Raw genomic sequence first — 18837 nt, 5'->3', positions numbered from 1 at the left:
CTTGGTTTCATCAGACCAAAGAAACTTGTTTCTCATGTTGCCTTTTGGTAAAACTCCAAGCGTGCTGTCATGTGCCTTTTACTGAGGATTGTGGAGTGCTACAGAGATGGTTGTCCTTCTGGAAGGTTCTCCCATCTCCACAGAGGAACTCTGGAGCTGTGTCAGATTGACAGTCAGCTCTTATGAATAGTCTTGGTGGTTCCAAACTTCTTCCATTTAAGAATGATGGAGGCCAATGTGTTCTTGGGGACCTTAAATGCTGGATAATTTTTGGGGTACCCTTCCCCTGTCTCAGAGCTCTACGAACAATTCCTTTGACCTCACGACTTGGTTTTAGCTCTGACATGTACTGTCAACTGTGGAACCTTATATAGACAGGCGCTTGCCTTTCAAAATCATGTCCAATCAATTTAATTTACCACAGGTGGACTCAAATCACGTTGTAGAAACTTCTCAAGGATGATCAGTGGAAAAAGGATGCACCTGAGCTCAATTTCAAGTCTCATAGCATAGTGGTCGTCCAAGACGAAGCTGAGGGTAAATGTGATGGACTGGCCAAGCATGTCTCCAGATCTAAACCCTATTGAGCATCTGTGGGGCATCCTCAAATGGAAGGTGGAGGAGTGCAAGGTCTCTCATCCACCAGCTCCGTGATGTCGTCATGGAGGAGTGGAAGAGGACTCCAGTGGCAACCTGTGAAGCTCTGGTGAACTCCATGCCCAAGAGGGTTAAGGCAGTGCTGGAAAATGATGGTGGCCACACAAAATTTTGACACTTTGGGCCCAATTGGACATTTTCACTTAGGGGTGTACTCACTTTTGTTGCCAGCGGTTTAGACATTAATGGCTGTGTGTTGAGTTATTTTGAGGGGACAGCAAATTTACACTGTTATACAAGCTGTACACTCACTACTTTACATTATAGCAAAGTGTCATTTCTTCAGTGTTGTCACATGAAAAGATATACTCAAATATTTACAAAAATGTGAGGGGTGTACTCACTTTTGTGATATACTGTACATATACATTTATTAGAGGTCGACCGATTAATCGGAATGGCCAATTAATTAGTGCCGATTTCAAGTTTTCATAACAATCGGTAATCGGCATTTTTGGACACCTTGTGTCACTTCTGTTGCGTTCATTGCACGCAGAGTCAGGGTATATGCAACAGTTTGGGCCGCCTGGCTCGTTGCGAACTAATTTGGCAGAATTTTACATAATTATGATGTAACATTGAAGGTTGTGCAATGTAATGTAACAGCAATATTTAGACTTATGGATGCCACCCGTTAGATAAAATACGGAGCGATTACGTATTTCACTGAAAGAATAAACATTTTGTTTTCAAAATTATAGTTTACGGATTTGACCATATTAATGACCTCTAAAGCTCGTATTTCTGTGTGTTATTATATTATAATTAAGTCTATGAGCAGTCTGACTGAGCGGTGGAAGGCAGCAGCAGGCTCGTAAGCATTCATTCTAACAGCACTTTCCTGCGTTTGCCAACAGCTCTTCGCAATGACTTCAAGCCTATCAACTCCTGAGATTAGGCTGGTCCCTATTAGAACATCCAATAGTCAAAGGTATATGAAATACAAATGGTACAGAGAGAAATAGTCCTATAATAACTACTACCTAAAACTTCTTACCTGGGAATATTGAAGACTACAACACTTTGTTTTTGCATTATTTAAACACGTCTCATTATTTATTTGAGACTAAATTGATTCAATTGATGTATTATATTAAGTTAAAATAAACGTGTTCATTGAGTGTTGTTGTAATTGTCATTATTACAAATATATATAAATATATATATATAAATATCGTCCGATTAATCGGTATCGTTTTTTTGGTCCTCCAATAATCGGCATCGGCATTGAAAAAAAAATCATAAATCGGTCGAACTCATCTATATATCATGACAGTTTACAATCTAAGGTCACACCAAGTAATTTAGTCTCCTAAACTTGTTCAACAGCAACACCATTCATCACCAGATTCAGCTGAGGACAAGATCTTAGGGAAATGATTTGTACCAAATACAATGTTCTTAGTTTTAGAGATGTTTGACCAGCTTATTAATGGCCACCTTTTTCAAAACTGATTGATGAGGATTTTTTGTTGTTGTAGTAATGCATTTTACAATAAGGCTGTAACGTAACAAAATGTGGAAAAGGTCAAGCGGTCTGAATACTTTCCGAATGCACTTTAGGTGTCCGAGAGAGGGGTTATAACTGAAGTTGTCTTTAGACAGCAAGAGGGGTTGTGTTTCTCAGGGAATGGGAAGTAGAATGGGCGTGAGGGTGTGGTTGAACTCAACACACACAGTCCGGATTATAACGCAGCAAAGCAAATTGAATGTGAGATAAAGACAGAATGATAAACAGAAGCATGTGGAGATGCAAAGAACATAGCAGTGAAGTAGTAATGGATGACATTCTCTCTTTCCCCATCCAAGCATACAGTATCGTAAAGTTCAGCACACCCTCACACACACTGGAGTGACTCTAGTGACAGAAGTTGACTTGACATGTTTGAACACAATCACTGTCAGCAAGAAGACAACTACCAGAGGCACAGAGCGAAAGAGAGAGAAAGAGGCAGTGACAGAGAGAATGAAGAGACCGAGCACACACGCACCTGCATACTTGCGCACACACACATATACACACACCCACCTTCTGTCGTCTCTTCTCCTTCCTCTTGTCCTCCGTGGCCTGCAGCATCTTTTCTTTCCACAGCATGAAGAAGTAGGAGGGGTCTGTGTAGAACTTCAACGCATCCTTCTTATCATCCCTGGAGAGAGGGATGGAGAGAGAGAGAGAAAGGAGGAAGAGAGAGATCGAAATGGGTCAGGTGCATTGCACCTTTTGCATTAGTCATTCACAGTGTTGGGTCAGTGACGTGCCTTTCTCAGCATCAGACTGGGATTCACAGCAATGGTGAGGATGATCTTACCTGTATGCTTTCAGCGAGGTGGTGGTTTAACTGACCTACAGGCTGACTATTGGGGCTGAGTATACTGAGGTACTGACCTATAGAGGCTGAGTATGTTGATAGGTGGAGGTTTGTCACAGCGATGGTACATCACCACAGGGTTGGGGACAGAGGTCTAACTAACCAATAGGAGATAAGTTGCCTAAAGTCAAAATGAGGGGCGGTGTACAAAACAAATGAATCAGCCATTGTATAATCTCTAACCAATCAGAGTATCAAAGCCAATGATGTTAGGCCAGGCCGGCTCTGGCCCAACCCATCGGTTTCTGGGACCAATTCAAACGGTCGGAATGTGTTTGCATTCTACAAGACGTCAGGGAGGAAAGCAAATCCAGACTCATTGTGGAGAAGAAATGCTGGTGGGTGTGGTGTTTGGCCAGATCGGTGTGGAAGGGTAGTCAGGCTAGAAGATGAGTATACTAAAAAGGTACCAACCTATAGGTACTGAGTATGTTGAGCGGTGGAGGTTTGTCACAGCGATGGTACATCTCTACCACAGGGTTGGGGACTGAGGTCCGTGAGACCACCTGTTGGTCTTGGATGGTGCTGCTCTTAAACGCTTTACGCATGTTGATGTCCTGCAGAGAGACTGGAGAAGACAGACAGACACACACAAAACCATCAGCATGTTTATGGTGGATATGAATGAATTACATTTTATTTTCGTGTCAATTGGCATCCCATCCCTTATGGGATTAATTGACACAAACAAACAGAATAATTCACTATGGTAATTAAATGATAATTCTCCTCTCCGGTGTTCTCTGCATTGTGCACCCCATAAAGAGTGAAAAAAAGGAAGGGTTAAAAATCAATACATACATACAGTACCAGTCAAAAGTTTGGACACGCCTACTCATTCAAGGGTTTTTCTTTATTTTTACTATTTTCTACATTGTAGAATAATAGTGAAGACATCAAAACTATAAAATAACACATGGAATCATGTAGTAAGCAAAAAAAAAGTGATAAACAGATTATTCAAAGTAGCCACCCCTTGCCTTGATGGCAGCTTTGCACACCTCTTGGCATTCTTTTAACCAGTTTCACCTGGAATGCTACTCCAACAGTCTTGAATGAGTTCCCACATATGCTAAGCACTTGTTGGATGCTTTTCCTTCACACTGAGGTCCAACTCAACCCAAACCATCTCAATTGGGTTGAGGTCGGGTGATTGTTGAGACCAGGTCATCTGATGCAGCACTCCATCACTCTCCTTATTGGTCAAATAGCCCTTAGGCAGCCTGGAGGTGTGTTGGGTCATTGTCCTGTTGAAAAGCAAATGATAGTCCCACTAAGCACAAACCAGATGGGATGGCATAACTCTGCAGAATGATGTGGCAGCCATGCTGATTTAGTAAGTCTTGAATTATTTTAAAAAATCACGGACAGTGTCACCAGCAAAGCACACCCACACCATCACCTCCTTCATACTTCACGGTGTGAACCATCCGTTCACCTACTCGGAGTCTCAAAGACACGGAGGTTGGAACAAAAAACTCAAATTTGGACTAATCAGACCACAGGACAAATTTCTACTGGTCTAATGTCCATTGCGTGTGTTTCTTGGCCCAAGCAAGTCTCTTCTTCTTATTGGTGTCCTTTAGTAGTGGTTTCTTTTCAGCAATTCGACCATGAAGGCCTGATTCACGCAGTCTCCTCTGAACAGTTGATGTTGAGATGTATGTTACTTGAACTCTGTGAAGCATTTATTTGGGCTGCAATTACTGAGGCTGGTAAACTCTCAGGGATGCAAACTGGTGAGGGCCCAAAAGGGTGACACTTGTTTTCTAATCCTTGCTAGGGAGAAATGCAGGTTTTAACTAATGAAACAAAGAATATGATCTACATGATCAGTCTCGGTGTGTAAAATAAAAAGTGCTAAAAATGTAAAAAATGCTAAAAAATTTAAAGAAAGCAATTCAATGTTATTTGTTGCCTAGACTTTACTGCAAATGACTCAGGTCTTGAGAAAAAAAACAATACACTAATATTGCAGTTAGACATGACAGCCTTTGTAATAGAATGATTGTGACCACACACATAAATATTGCACTTGTTTTCCCCCCCCATCTTAACCAGTTAACCAGTAAAAGTCTCATTTTCACTCAATTCTCTCATTCTGAAAATTAACCATATACTGTAGAGGGAAAACATTAGTTAACAGATAGGGGTTAGTTCATTAGCTAATTTATATTTCACACTGATGGCCAGGGTCCATTAAGCAACTAACGCGTTATAACTTGAACGGCAAGGAGTTGTATACCAGTTAACGTCAATACTATAGCGAATTGGTTAGGTTACTAAAGTGTTAACTCATCTGATGATGTAACGTTAGGTAGCTAAAGCTTGCTGTCTGACTTTTTTAGCAAGCGAATTTTGACACCATAAACTCAATTATTTGATCAGATGAGTTGGCTAATGTTTGTCAACATTTCTCTGGCTAGCTAACGGAGAATTCGATCCACATAGAAAGACAACTAACAATGCTAATACTTGTTCCACCACACTTTCTCCCTCAGGCCTCACCTCAAACTTTCCAAATGCCTGTTGTTTTTCAGTTACAGCTCATGAGGTACGCTTCATCTCCTTCTTACCCCCGTCTCACGTAGGTCACCTATTTTGGATTCAAAACGGCGAATTTCACCAAAAGGTGACTAGTTTGCATCCCTGAACTCTAATGATCTTATCCTCTGCAGAAGAGGTAACTCTGGGTCTTCCTTAACTGTGGGTGAGAGCCAGTTTCATCATAGCACTTGATGGTTTTGGAGACTGCACTTGAAGAAACTTTTAGAAGTTCTTGAATGTCAGTCAATGCAGAAAATGTCATGTCTTAAAATAATGGACTGTCGTTTCTCTTTGCTTATTTGATCTGTCTTCTGTATACCACCCCTACCTTTTCACAACATGACTGATTGGCTCAAACGCATTAAGGAAAGAAATTCCACAAATTAACTTTTAACAAGGCACACCTGTTAATTGAAATTCATTCCAGGTGACTACCTAATGGAGCTGGTTGAGAGAATGCCAAGAGTATTCTGTCATCAAGGTAAAGGGGGGCTATTTGAAGAATCTCAATATAAAATATTTTGATTTGTTTAACACTTTTTTGGTTACCACATGATTCCATATGTGTTATTTCATAGTGTTGATGTCTTCACTATTATTGTACAATGTAGAAAATAGTACAAATAAAGAAACACCCTTGAATGAGTAGGTGTGTCCGAACTTTTGACTGGTACTGCATATATTGAGGAGCGGTGTCCTGGACACAGGTTAAGCCTAGTCCTGGACTAAAAAGCTACATCAATGGAGCATGCTCTTAAATCCAGCACCAGGCTTAATCTTTGTCCTGATCATATCAGCAAAAAAAACCATACTGGTAACTAACATAACTGAAAAGAGGGATACAATACATATACAGTACAATTTCTCCAGTCGTCAAGTTCAGGGCAGTGAACAATACATTACAACATATACAGTAACAAGCCACAGGAACAGCTCTGTTTTACCTTTATTGTCAGCTTAGTGTGGCTTAAATCACCCCTGGCATGACCCTACACCTTTTAACCAACAAAGTCATGCTCAGGGAGGAATGCTCTAAATGGGCTACAGTGTGTGGTGGCCTCCCAGCTCTGAAAGAAGGGATTATGACAATAACAAAAGACCCAAGCCATGGAAACACCCCCAAATCCATCCATCTAATCATGCCCAGGGAGCAGTGCTCTCCCTAGACTACAGTGTGGCCAGTTACACCCCATGCCATGGCAGAACGGATAATGGGGAACAATAGAAGGATCAGCATTAAGATCAGCACATTAAGGGTTACATATAGCATGTCCTAACATAATCCATATGTTCCTCATATCTCCAAAAGGTAAAGATGTGTTAGTAGCAGATATTATATTGACACAGCTTTATCTGTAGAACTGGTACAATAGTCTGCCAGGGTGTGTGCGTGTGTGTTACAGCCCCATCTGAGAGATCCTGGATCCCTGCACAGTGGTGTGAAATCCCCACAGGGTTTAAGGGATTAACAAAACACACACACAGTTGAAGTCGGAAGTTTGAAATACACCTTAGCCAAATACTTTTATACTCATTTTATCACAATTCCTGACATTTAATCCAAGTAAAAATTCCCTGTCTTAGGTCAGTTAGGATCACCACTTAATTTTAAGAATGTGAAAATGTCAGAATAATAGTAGAGTGATATATTTCAGCTTTTATTTATTTCATCACATTCCCAGTGGGTCAGAAGTTTACATGCACTCAATTAGTATTTGGTAGCATTGCCTTTAAATGGTTTAACTTGGGTAAAATGTTTTGGGTAGCCTTCCACAAGCTTCCCACAATTAAGTTGGGTGAATTTTGGCCCATTCCTCCTGAGTCAGGTTTGTAGGCCTCCTTGCTCGCACACACTTTTTCAATTCTGCCCACACATTACATTTTCTATAGGATTGAGGTCAGGGCTTTGTGATAGCCACTCCAATACCTTGACTTTGCTGTCCTTAAAGCCATAACTTCGGAAGTATGCTTGTGGTCATTGTCCATTTGGAAGACCCATTTGTGAACAAGCTTTGACTTCCTGACTGATGTCTTGAGATGTTGCTTCAATATATCCACGTAATTTTCCTTCTCATGGGGACATTATTTTGTGACGTGCACCAGTCCCTCCTGTAGCAAAGCACCCCCACAACATGATGCTGCCACCCCCGTGCTTCACGGTTGGGATGGTGTTCTTCAGCTTGCAAGCCTCCCCCTTTTTCCTCCAAACATAACGATGGTCATGATGGCCAAACAGTTATATTTTTGTTTCATCAGACCAGAGGACATTTCTCCAAAAAGTACGATCTGTACTGTGCTGTTGCAAACCGTAGTCTAGCTTTTTTTATGGAGGTTTTGGACCAGTGGCTTCTTCCTTGCTCAGCGACCTTTCAGGTTATGTCGATATAGGACTCGTTTTACTGTGGATATCAATACTTCTGTACCTGTTTCCTCCAGCATCTTCACAAGGTCCTTTGCTGTTGTTCTGGGATTGATTTGCACTTTTCGCACCAAAGTATGTTCATCTCTAGGAGACAGAACGCGTCTCCTTCCTGAGCGGTATGAAGGCTGCATGGTACCATGGAGTTTATACTTGCGTTTTTTCTGAGGTCTTGGCTGATTTCTTTAGATTTTCCCATGATGTCAAGCAAAGAGGCACTGAGTTTGAAGGTAGGCCTTGAAATACATCCACAGGTACACCTCCAATTGACTCAAATTATGTCAATTAGCCTATCAGAAGCTTCTAAAGCCATGACATTTTCTGGAATTTTCCAAGCTGCTGAAAGGCACAGTCAACTTAGTGTACGTAAACTTCTGACCCACTGGAATTGTGATAATTTACAGATTAAATAATCTGTAAACAATCGATGGAAAAATTACTTGTGTCATGCATAAAGTAGATGTCCTAACTGACTTGCAAAAACTATAGTTTGTTAACTTCTTACGGAACATTGGGACGCTAGCATCCCACCTCGACAACATCCGGTGAAATTGCAGAGCGCCAAATTCAAATGACAGAAATCGTAATATTAAACGTTCATGAAAATACAATTGTCATACATCATTTAAAAACTTAACTTCTTGTTAATCCAGCCGCTTTGTCAGATTTCAAAAAGGCTTTACCGCGAAAGCAGTCCATGTGATTATCTGAGGACAGCGCCACGCACACACAAGAATTACATACATTTTCCAACTTAGCAGAGAAAGTCAGAAATAGCTATAAAATAAATAACTTACTTTTGAAGATCTTCATCTGATTGCAAACACAAGGGTTCCAGCTACATAACAAATGGCCTTTTTGTTTGATAAAGTCCATCTTTATATCCCAAAAAAAGTAAGTTTCGTTGGCACGCTTGACTCAGTAATTCACCGGTTTCGCTCGTTCAAAATGCATTCAAATGAATCCCTTAAGTTACCAATAAACTTCCTCCAAACATATCAAACAACGTTCCTAATCAATCCTCAGGTACCCTAATATGTAAATAAATTATCAAATTTAAGACGGAGAATACCGGAGACCATTACCAATAACGAAGTGCATGCCCTTACCGGAACGCGCAACAAACACTATAGCCAAAATGGGAGCCACTTAGAAAAACTACAAATTCTAGCTCATTTTTCCAAAAACAAGCCTGAAACACTTTCTAAAGACTGGTGACATCTAGTGGAATCCCTAGGAACTGCAATATGGGAGGTCTTCCTTTTTTATTCCCATTCCCAGCCATTGGAATCAGTAGTGAGCTGAAATAAAAATTCTGGATGGATTGTCCTTGGGTTTTTGCCTGCCATATCAGTTCTGTTATACACACAGACATTATGTTAACAGTTTTGGAAACGTTAGAGTGTTTTGCTACCAATTATATGCATATCAAAGCTTCTGGGCCTGAGCAACGGGCAGTTTACTATGGGCACCTCATTCATCCAAACTTCCGAATACTGCCCCCTAGCCCTAAGAAGTTAATATTAGACATCGCGCACCAGCTGTTCTTGACAAATAGACACACACCCCCACCCCTCGTCTTACCAGACGTAGCTTCTCGGTTCTGCCGGTGCATGGAAAATCCTGCCAGCTCTATATTATCTGTGTCGTCGTTCAGCCACGACTCAGTGAAACATAAGATATTACATTTTTTAATGTCCCGTTGGTAGGATAATCTTGATCGTACGCCATCGATTTTATTTTCCAATGACTGCACGTTGGCCAATAGAACGGCTGGCAGTGGGAGTTTACTCGCTTGCCTACAAATTTTCAGAAGGTAGCCCGACCTCCACCCCCTTTTTCTCCGTCTTTTCTTCACGCAAATGACGGGGATTTGGGCCTGTTACCGGGAAAGCAGTATATCCTTCCCGTCGAACTCGTTAAGGAAGAAAACAATTATTCTTCTAGTTCAAGGTGAGTAATTGCTATTCTGATGAACAGAAGTTATTTTCAGTCATAAGAGACGGTAGCAGCAACATTATGTACAAAATAAGTAAATAAAGAAGTTACGAACAACGCGAAAAAACAAACAAATGGCACAGTTTGTTAGCAGCACGTAAAACGTCAGCCATCCCCGCTGGCGTCATTATACATCTTTGTGGTGACTGGGTGTATTGATACACCATCAAAAGTGTAATTAATAACTTAACCTTGCTCTAAGGGATAGTCAATGTCTGCTTTTTATATACCCATCTACCAATAGGTGTCTTTCATTGCGATGCATTGGAAAACCTGCCTTGTCTTTGTGGTTGAATCTGTGTTTGAAATTCACTGCTCGACTGAGGGACCTTATAGATAATTGTATATGTGGGGTACAGAGATGAGGAAGTAATTCAAAAATCATGTTAAACACTATTATTGTCCATTTGTCTTATTATGTGACTTGAACAGCACATTTTTACTTTTTGAGGTTTGCCATAACAAAAGGGGTTCAATATGTATTGACTCCAGACAATTCAGCTTTACATTTTTTTATTTATTTGTAAAATGTTATAAACATAATTTCAGTTTGACATTGTGTGTGTGTATAGGCCAGTGACTACATTTTTTAATTTAATTAATCAGTTTAAAACAAAATGTAACCCTTCTTTCTGAAGTGCATGAATTGGACAATATTGCTGTCCTGCCTGAGCATTCAAAATGTAACGAGTACTTTCAGGTGTCTGGGAAAATGTATGGGAGTAAAAAGTGTATATTTTCTTTAGGAATGTAGTGGCGTAAAAGTTAACATTCTCAAAAATATAAATAGTAAAGTACATATACAGTTGAAGTTGGAAGTTTACATACACTTATGTTGGAGTCACTGAAACTCGTTTTTCAACCACTCCACACATTTCTTGTTATTACAGGAAAACTTAAATTGGTTTTACCTTATTTTTACCAGTATGTCACATACATTGCAAGTTGGGGGATTTTTGTTTCACACTTAGAGTAGCCCGAGCTATCCTTTTGTAAAGGTTGAAGAGTCTATTGTCCTGCTAATGGTCAATCATGGAAAGGTTGTTTGTACCTATGTTTTAGGACTGCAGTAGGTCCTAAAATCCATGCTCTCAAGGAATGTTTAAAAAAGTCCAAAAATCATGGGTGGAGTTAGAATTTTGGCTGTCACAAGTTTTAAAATCAACCAACGTCAGCCTTTAAATGCTTTATTATCCAAATGTTTAAAGTGTGTGTGGGTGACAAAGAGTACACAAATTGTCAAGAAACATTTCTTGACAAAAGTGACCCAAAACTTTTGAACAGCAGTATATACAGTGGGGAGAACAAGTATTTGATAACCTGCTAAATCTGCAGTGTTTCCTACTGACAAAGCATGTAGAGGTCTGCAATTTTTATCACAGGTACACTTCAACTGTGAGAGACGGAATCTAAAACAAAAATCCAGAAAATCACATTGTATGATTTTTAAGTAATTCATTTGCATTTTGCTTAGAGTTTCTTGCCTTGGCAAATCACGACATTCAGACACTGATGCCCTTTGCAACCACATACCTATGTGAGAGTGGATTATCACCTTCACTAGCATGAAAACTAAATACAGGCACAGACTGCGTGTGGAAAACGATTTAAGACAGACTCACCAATACAATTGCAACATTGCAGTTATGTGCATCCTTTCAAGCACACCATTCTCATTAACCTATTAGAGCTCTAGGGGCGCTATTTCATTTTTGGATAAAAAACGTTCCCGTTTTAAGCGCGATATTCTGTCACGAAAAGATGCTCGACTATGCATATTCTTGACAGTTTTGGAAAGAAAACACTCAGAAGTTTCAGAATCTGCAAAGATTTTGTCTGTAAGTGCCCCAGAACTCATTCTACAGGCGAAACCAAGATGATGCATCACCCAGGAATTAGCAGAATTTCTGAAGCTCTGTTTTCCATTCTCTCCTTATATGGCTGTGATTGCGCAACGAATGAGCCTACACTTTCTGTCGTTCGCCCAAGGTCTTAGCAGCATTGTGACGTATTTGTAGGCATATCATTGGAAGATTGACCATAAGAGACTACATTTTCCAAGTGTCCGCCTGGTGTCCTGCGTCGAATTCGGTGCGCAATTGCCAGCTGCTTCTACTTTACCATTTGATTCAGGGGAGAAAGCATGTGTCCAAGAACGATGTATCAATGAAGAGATATGTGAAAAACAAATGTGATTTGCCTGGTTGAAACAACGTTTAGGGTTAGATTTTCACAGATTCCTTTCTTTGGAAAATGAACCTGTGGAAATACAAAATCGATCGTGCATGTTATATGGATTTTTAGGATATGAAAAATGATTTTAATGTAACAAAACGACACTTCATGTTATCTCTTGGACCCTTTCTATGATAAATCAGAGAAAGATTTCAGAATATAAGTACACATTTCACCTTCAGAGGTGAATTAATCAAACCTATCACAGTGAAAAAAGTGTTTTGTTGTTAGGGGCTCTCCTCAAACAATAACATGCCATTATTTCACAGTAATAGCTACTGTACATTGGACAATGCAGTTATATTTAATTCTTGTTAATCTTTCAGCCGATATAAGACACTTATATGTACCGACATTTGTTGTTTCTCTAAAATCTGCGATGGTGACACAAGGCGCTGCATAATTTACAACTGTCGGTACACACCGATCTTGACAAACCATTTCTGCATGGACCTTGCTTTGTGCATGGGGGCATTGTCATGCTGAAACTGGAAAGGGCCTTCCCCAAACTGTTGCCACAAAGTTGGAAGCACAGAATTGTCTATAATGTCATTGATTTCGGTAGCGGTAAGAATTCCCTTCAGTGGAACTAAGGGAACTAGCCTGAACCATGAAACAGCCAAAGACATTATTCCTCCTCCACCAAACTTTACAGTTGGAACTATGCATTCGGGCAGGTAGTGCTCTCTTGGCATCCGCTAAACCCAGATTCGTCCGATGGACTGCCAGATGATGAAGCGTGATTCATCACTCCAGAGAACGCATTTCCATTGCTCCAGAGTCCAATGGCGGCGAGCTTTACACCACTCCATTGCGCATGGTGATCTTAGGCTTGTGCTATGTGCTTCAGCACTGGGTAGTCCTGTTCTGTGAGCTTGTGTGGACTACCACTTTGAGGCTCAGCAGTTGTTGCTCCTAGATGTTTCCACATCACAATAACAGCACTTACAGCTGACCGGGGCATCTCTAGCAGGGCAGAAATTTGACGAGCTGACTTGTTGGAAAGGTGGCGTCCTATGACGGTGCCACGTTGAAAGCCACTGAGCTCTTCAGTAAGGCCATTCTACTGCCAATGTTAGTCTATGGAGATTGCAGAGCTGTGTGCTCGATTTTATACACCTGTCAGCAACGGGTGTGGCTGAAATGGCAGAATCCACTCATTTTAAGTGGTGTCTACATACTTTTGTATAGTGTATGTAGCGGTGTAATAATGCTATATGGATGTACCGTTTTATATTTTTTTAAATGTTTGATGTAAGTGCTTTACTGCGTTTGGACCCCTGCCTTGGTAGCAGCTAATGTGGATCCCTAATAAATACAAATACCTCCCTCCCATGTATAACTGCAGACATCGTTCCCTTCAGCGGGACGGACGGGACGGGACAGGACGGACGGACGGACGGACACACACACAGCACGAGGCTCATCGATTAGTAATCATCTATTAAAATACAGTGCCTTGCGAAAGTATTCGGCCCCCTTGAACTTTGCTACTTTGTGAAGAATCAACAACAAGTGGGACACAATCATGAAGTGGAACAACATTTATTGGATATTTCAAACTTTTTTAACAAATCAAAAACTGAAAAATTGGGCGTGCAAAATTATTCAGCCCCTTTACTTTCAGTGCAGCAAACTCTCTCCAGAAGTTCAGTGAGGATCTCTGAATGATCCAATGTTGACCTAAATGACTAAATGACTGATGATAAATACAATCCACCTGTGTGTAATCAAGTCTCCGTATAAATGCACCTGCACTGTGATAGTCTCAGAGGTCCGTTAAAAGCGCAGAGAGCATCATGAAGAACAAGGAACACACCAGGCAGGTCCGAGATACTGTTGTGAAGAAGTTTAAAGCCGGATTTGGATACAAAAAGATTTCCCAAGCTTTAAACATCCCAAGGAGCACTGTGCAAGCGATAATATTGAAATGGAAGGAGAATCAGACCACTGCAAATCTACCAAGACCTGGCCGTCCCTCTAAACTTTCAGCTCATACAAGGAGAAGACTGATCAGAGATGCAGCCAAGAGGACCATGATCACTCTGGATGAACTGCAGAGATCTACAGCTGAGGTGGGAGACTCTGTCCATAGGACAACAATCAGTTGTATATTGCACAAATCTGGCCTTTATGGAAGAGTGGCAAGAAGAAAGCCATTTCTTAAAGATATCCATAAAAAGTGTTGTTTAAAGTTTGCCACAAGCCACCTGGGAGACACACCAAACGTGGAAGAAGGTGCTCTGGTCAGATGAAACCAAAATTGAACTTTATGGCAACAATGCAAAACGTTATGTTTGGCGTAAAAGCAACACAGCTGAACACACCATCCCCACTGTCAAACATGGTGGTGGCAGCATCATGGTTTAGGCCTGCTTTTCTTCAGCAGGGACAGGGAAGATGGTTAAAATTGATGGGAAGATGGATGGAGCCAAATACAGGACCATTCTGGAAGAAAACCTGATGGAGTCTGCAAAAGACCTGAGACTGGGACGGAGATTTGTCTTCCAACAAGACAACGATCCAAAACATAAAGCAAAATCTACAATGGAATGGTTCAAAAATAAACATATCCAGGTGTTAGAATGGCCAAGTCAAAGTCCAGACCTGAATCCAATCGAGAATCTGTGGAAAGAACTGAAAACTGCTGTTCACAAATGCTCTCCATCCAACCCCACTGAGCTCGAGCTGTTTTGCAAGGAGGAATGGGAAAAAAATTCAGTCTCTCGATGTGCAAAACTGATAGAGACATACCCCAAGCGACTTACAGCTGTAATCGCAGCAAAAGGTGGCGCTACAAAGTATTAACTTAAGGGGGCTGAATAATTTTGCACGCCCAATTTTTCAGTTTTTGATTTGTTAAAAAAGTTTGAAATATCCAATAAATGTCGTTCCACTTCATGATTGTGTCCCACTTGTTGTTGATTCTTCACAAAAAAATACAGTTTTATATCTTTATGTTTGAAGCCTGAAATGTGGCAAAAGGTCGCATAGTTCAAGGGGGCCGAATACTTTCGCAAGGCACTGTATATACTCTGGCTATTCTGGAGGAGGAAAGCCACTGACACACACACCAAAATATTCAAGCAGACAAACCACAAAGCCAGAGTCAAAAACCAAATATCCACAGGAACAACAACCACAACCCAAATCATGCACCCATGTACGCATAAACGAACGTACACACGTGCGCACACTCACACACTTTAAAAAGCACTCACCCCTATCCGTTGAGTCTGACACCTCTACAGGCTAGAAAAAGGTCAGCAGACACACAAACGCACGTGGCTGGTTCGTTTGAAGGTCAGACAGTCGAGAGTTTATAATGCACGCACACAACACACACACACAAAAAGAGTGCTTAGCCATCACACTGACAATGCAACTCCCTGTGCGTTGCCAATACAGTGCTTCTCTATGTGGCTGAAGAGACAATGCATTCCTATGGGGACTGAAAGAAAGAGCTACTACTCTAACAGTACACAGTGTGTAAGGTATGGATGGAATGGCTGAGTAGGAGACAGGAGAGAAGAGGAAAGCAGATTAAAAAACTAGAAGAGAGAAGCGGAGAAGAAATACGATATGAAAGGGAAGAAGGACAAAAGAGGAGGGGCCAGAGAGAAGGGGGGGAAACAGGGAATAGAAAGATGGAGAACACGTGTAGGAGAAAAGAGGAGTGGAGGATATGATAGAGGCAAGGTTATTATTAGTCGTGTAATACAGTGCTTCTCTCTCAGGTGGTCAGCTCATCCCTCCTGAATCCAGTGTGTGTGTGTGTGTGTGTGTGTGTGTGTGTGTGTGTGTGTGTGTGTGTGTCTGTGTTTGTGTTCATCCCTCCTGAATCTCTAAGAAAAGCTGGGTCACTTCACTACTCCTCTGCAGCTAAGGCACAGTACAGCTCACACCACTGTAGCAGGCCACATGAAATAAAATACTATAGTATACTGTAGTATTACTATATTTATATACTATAGTATTTACTATAGTGTTTTGAGGAAAGCTTAGTGATGAGCTTGGAGGGCACTATGGTGATCCTCTTATCCAGGTGGGAGAGGGCATTGTGTAGTATAGTATTCTACAGTACACTAAAATAATACTATAGTAAGCACTACACGATCAAGGGATACTACAGTGTGGAGTATAATATTCTACAGTATACTACAAAATTATGTAGTAAGCACAACACGATTGAGGAATACTGCAGTGTGTAGTATAGTATTTCACAGTATACTCCACAATAACAGAGAATTTTATACTAAGTAATTTAGTATTTTATATTAAACTGTAGTCTTTTTTATGTGGGACTGCACAATACACATTCAATCAAGAGTGTATAGATCATATGCTCAGTGGGATCCTGTGGGATCCTTGGGACGACCCTGCCCTAAACCCTAACCTTAACCATAACCCTTACTTTAACATTTTAACTTCAATGGGGTGACGTCAGAGTTGAGTCGTCACAAGCATCCCACTTAGCATTTACCAATGATATGCACATTCCAAATTCCACCAAAGACAGAGTGGCTGCATTCAATCACACCAGCACTGGGGAAAACCTCACTGCAGCAAAACAGATAGAGAGCTCCATTCACTCAGTGAAGCGGCTGTAGGTGAAATGTTGCTGCTGCTATGCTTTACCCCATGTACCAACACACTTTGTCAGGTGACAAACTAAGATGAAAACACACCTTCTTCCACGGTGGAGTCTAGCTGTGTGACTTTGACAGCCAGTATGTCTACTCTCTCCTGTAGGTTGTTCATTCTCATGTAGAAGCTGTTGGCTTCATTGAACAGTTCTCCAAAGATGTCCTCCGCATGACGACCTGCAGGAGGAAGAGACACATTGGTACACAGGATAACACACACACCTTAATCAATGGGCAGGAATTCTCTATAGTCTCTATATAAATTTCTCTATAGGGTGCTGTGCCCCCTGCAGAGCTGCTGTCTGACATCCAGCAGAAAACAATGCATTATAGTCTGCCTGTTCCACAGTGTGTACACACACCTTATCAAGGGACACTGCATATATATATATATATATATATATATATATATATATATATAACAATATAAATTAAAACAGCACCTACTGTAACATCGCTGGGTGCTATGTCAGGTTATTGACTAGATATAAGGACTTATCATTGTTATAGCACTGATACATATTGTACCACACATCAATAATGTAGTCTAACACTGAGTGAAGGTGGTTTCAAAGCACACTCAAGTGCACTTCAGTCATTGTCTCTAGGGTGGAGAGGTGGAAGTCGGAGTTGTCTTTTAGTCTAATGAAGCTTCCCTGTCAAAGGAATACCATTAGACCACAATAACAAGGTGTACTTACTTTACTACGCAAGGGATTCTACCCCAAAGTGGACACATTAGCAACCACTGGTGTAGAGGCTACTGGCATGACTAACAGACTATTATTCCAATTTATTAAATAAATAATACCCCCTTAGACACAAAGTCCTTAGATATTGCTGCTTTCCCATAGAAGCCATAGGGCAAAGCTGGGTGAATGTAGAGCCACAAATACTGGCAATTTGTATTAGCTTCAACAGTCAGCCTACTGGTAAGTGTCCATTATTATTATCTGCAGGTGTCTGGGTCAGAAAGTCAAGCTAATCTATTCCCATCTCAACCTCTACAGCAGACCTGATCAGCATACAGGATAAGTCTATAGGAGATCAGGATAACCCTAGGAGGCACAGACCAGTGAGGAGATGGATGGATTTCCAATAGGCGCACGGATCATGGCCTCACATGTTTAAACCATGCTCCTATCTCTCTCTCCTGCCCTTCACTGATATGTTTGTTTCACACAAATAACAACCCCGCCCCCTGCGCGCGTGCACACACACACTTACTGAGGCTACCAAGCTGTTTGATGATGGCAGCGAGGGTGCTATTGGTAACACACTCCAGTTCACTGGTGACTCCATCAGGTACTGCACCTCGACACAGGTGTCTAGGCTCTATACTGCGTTTTACCAATGGCATGGTTTACCTATGGGGAGAGAGATGGAAGAAAGTGCAAGAAAGAGTGAGAAATGGACAAAAAAGTGAGGGAGGGAGAGAGAGAGAGGTGTCTGGGCTCTATACTGCGCTTTACCAATGGCATGGTGATTCACCTGGGGGAAGAGATGGAGAGAGAGCTGTAAGTAGTGGTAGAGAGAGAGGCAGTAGGAAAGACAGGGTGACAAAAGAGGAAGAGTAGAAGGAGAGTTAGACAAAGGGAAGAAAGAAGTAGGGAGGGAGAAAAGAAGGACAGGAAAAGGATAAATCAGAAGTGAACATCACAGAAGACATGATATTACACTAATCAACTCAGACAGTCAGATCAGATATCCACAGCGATTAACTAAATACAAACTGCCTTCTGATCAGCCTGTAGGCCACAGAGATAACTATCTCCACTGACTTAGAGACAGTGACCTGATCTGGGTGACTGGCTCTGTTAATATTGGGCTGGTGTCAGGCCCCCGGGGACCAGTTGCCTGCCAAGCTGCTTTGTGTCAGTGCAACTGGGATCTGTGCAGGGTCCAATGAGGCGGAATGGTTGGTTCAGTGTTAACTGTTAACTGCCACAGCTTGTGCTGCTACTGC

At 41.3% G+C, this 18837-nt stretch overlaps 1 protein-coding gene across 5 annotated transcripts in view; it reads right to left on the bottom strand.

Annotated features, from left to right (window-relative positions):
- The window catches only part of zgc:109889 (uncharacterized protein LOC553542 homolog), a 62945-nt gene that overhangs the window by 8753 nt on the left and 35355 nt on the right, over window positions 1–18837 (bottom strand). For 3 of the 5 annotated variants that reach the window (XM_036957728.1, XM_036957724.1, XM_036957726.1), the window contains exons 2-5: window positions 18099–18238; window positions 16914–17048; window positions 3441–3594; window positions 2687–2804 (exon numbers count right to left, since the gene is read on the bottom strand). In XM_036957728.1, the coding sequence (XP_036813623.1) occupies window positions 2687–2804; window positions 3441–3594; window positions 16914–17048; window positions 18099–18231 (540 nt within the window). In that variant the 5' untranslated portion in view covers window positions 18232–18238. Of the gene's footprint in view, window positions 1–2686; window positions 2805–3440; window positions 3595–16913; window positions 17049–18098; window positions 18239–18343; window positions 18387–18837 lie in introns of all 5 variants that reach the window. The other 2 variants (XM_036957725.1, XM_036957729.1) reach the window with 2 other exon arrangements.

The sequence above is a fragment of the Oncorhynchus mykiss genome, chromosome 21, assembly GCF_013265735.2.
Source record: "Oncorhynchus mykiss isolate Arlee chromosome 21, USDA_OmykA_1.1, whole genome shotgun sequence".
NCBI lineage: Eukaryota > Metazoa > Chordata > Actinopteri > Salmoniformes > Salmonidae > Oncorhynchus > Oncorhynchus mykiss.
This window is presented reverse-complemented; position numbering and strand designations above follow the sequence as displayed.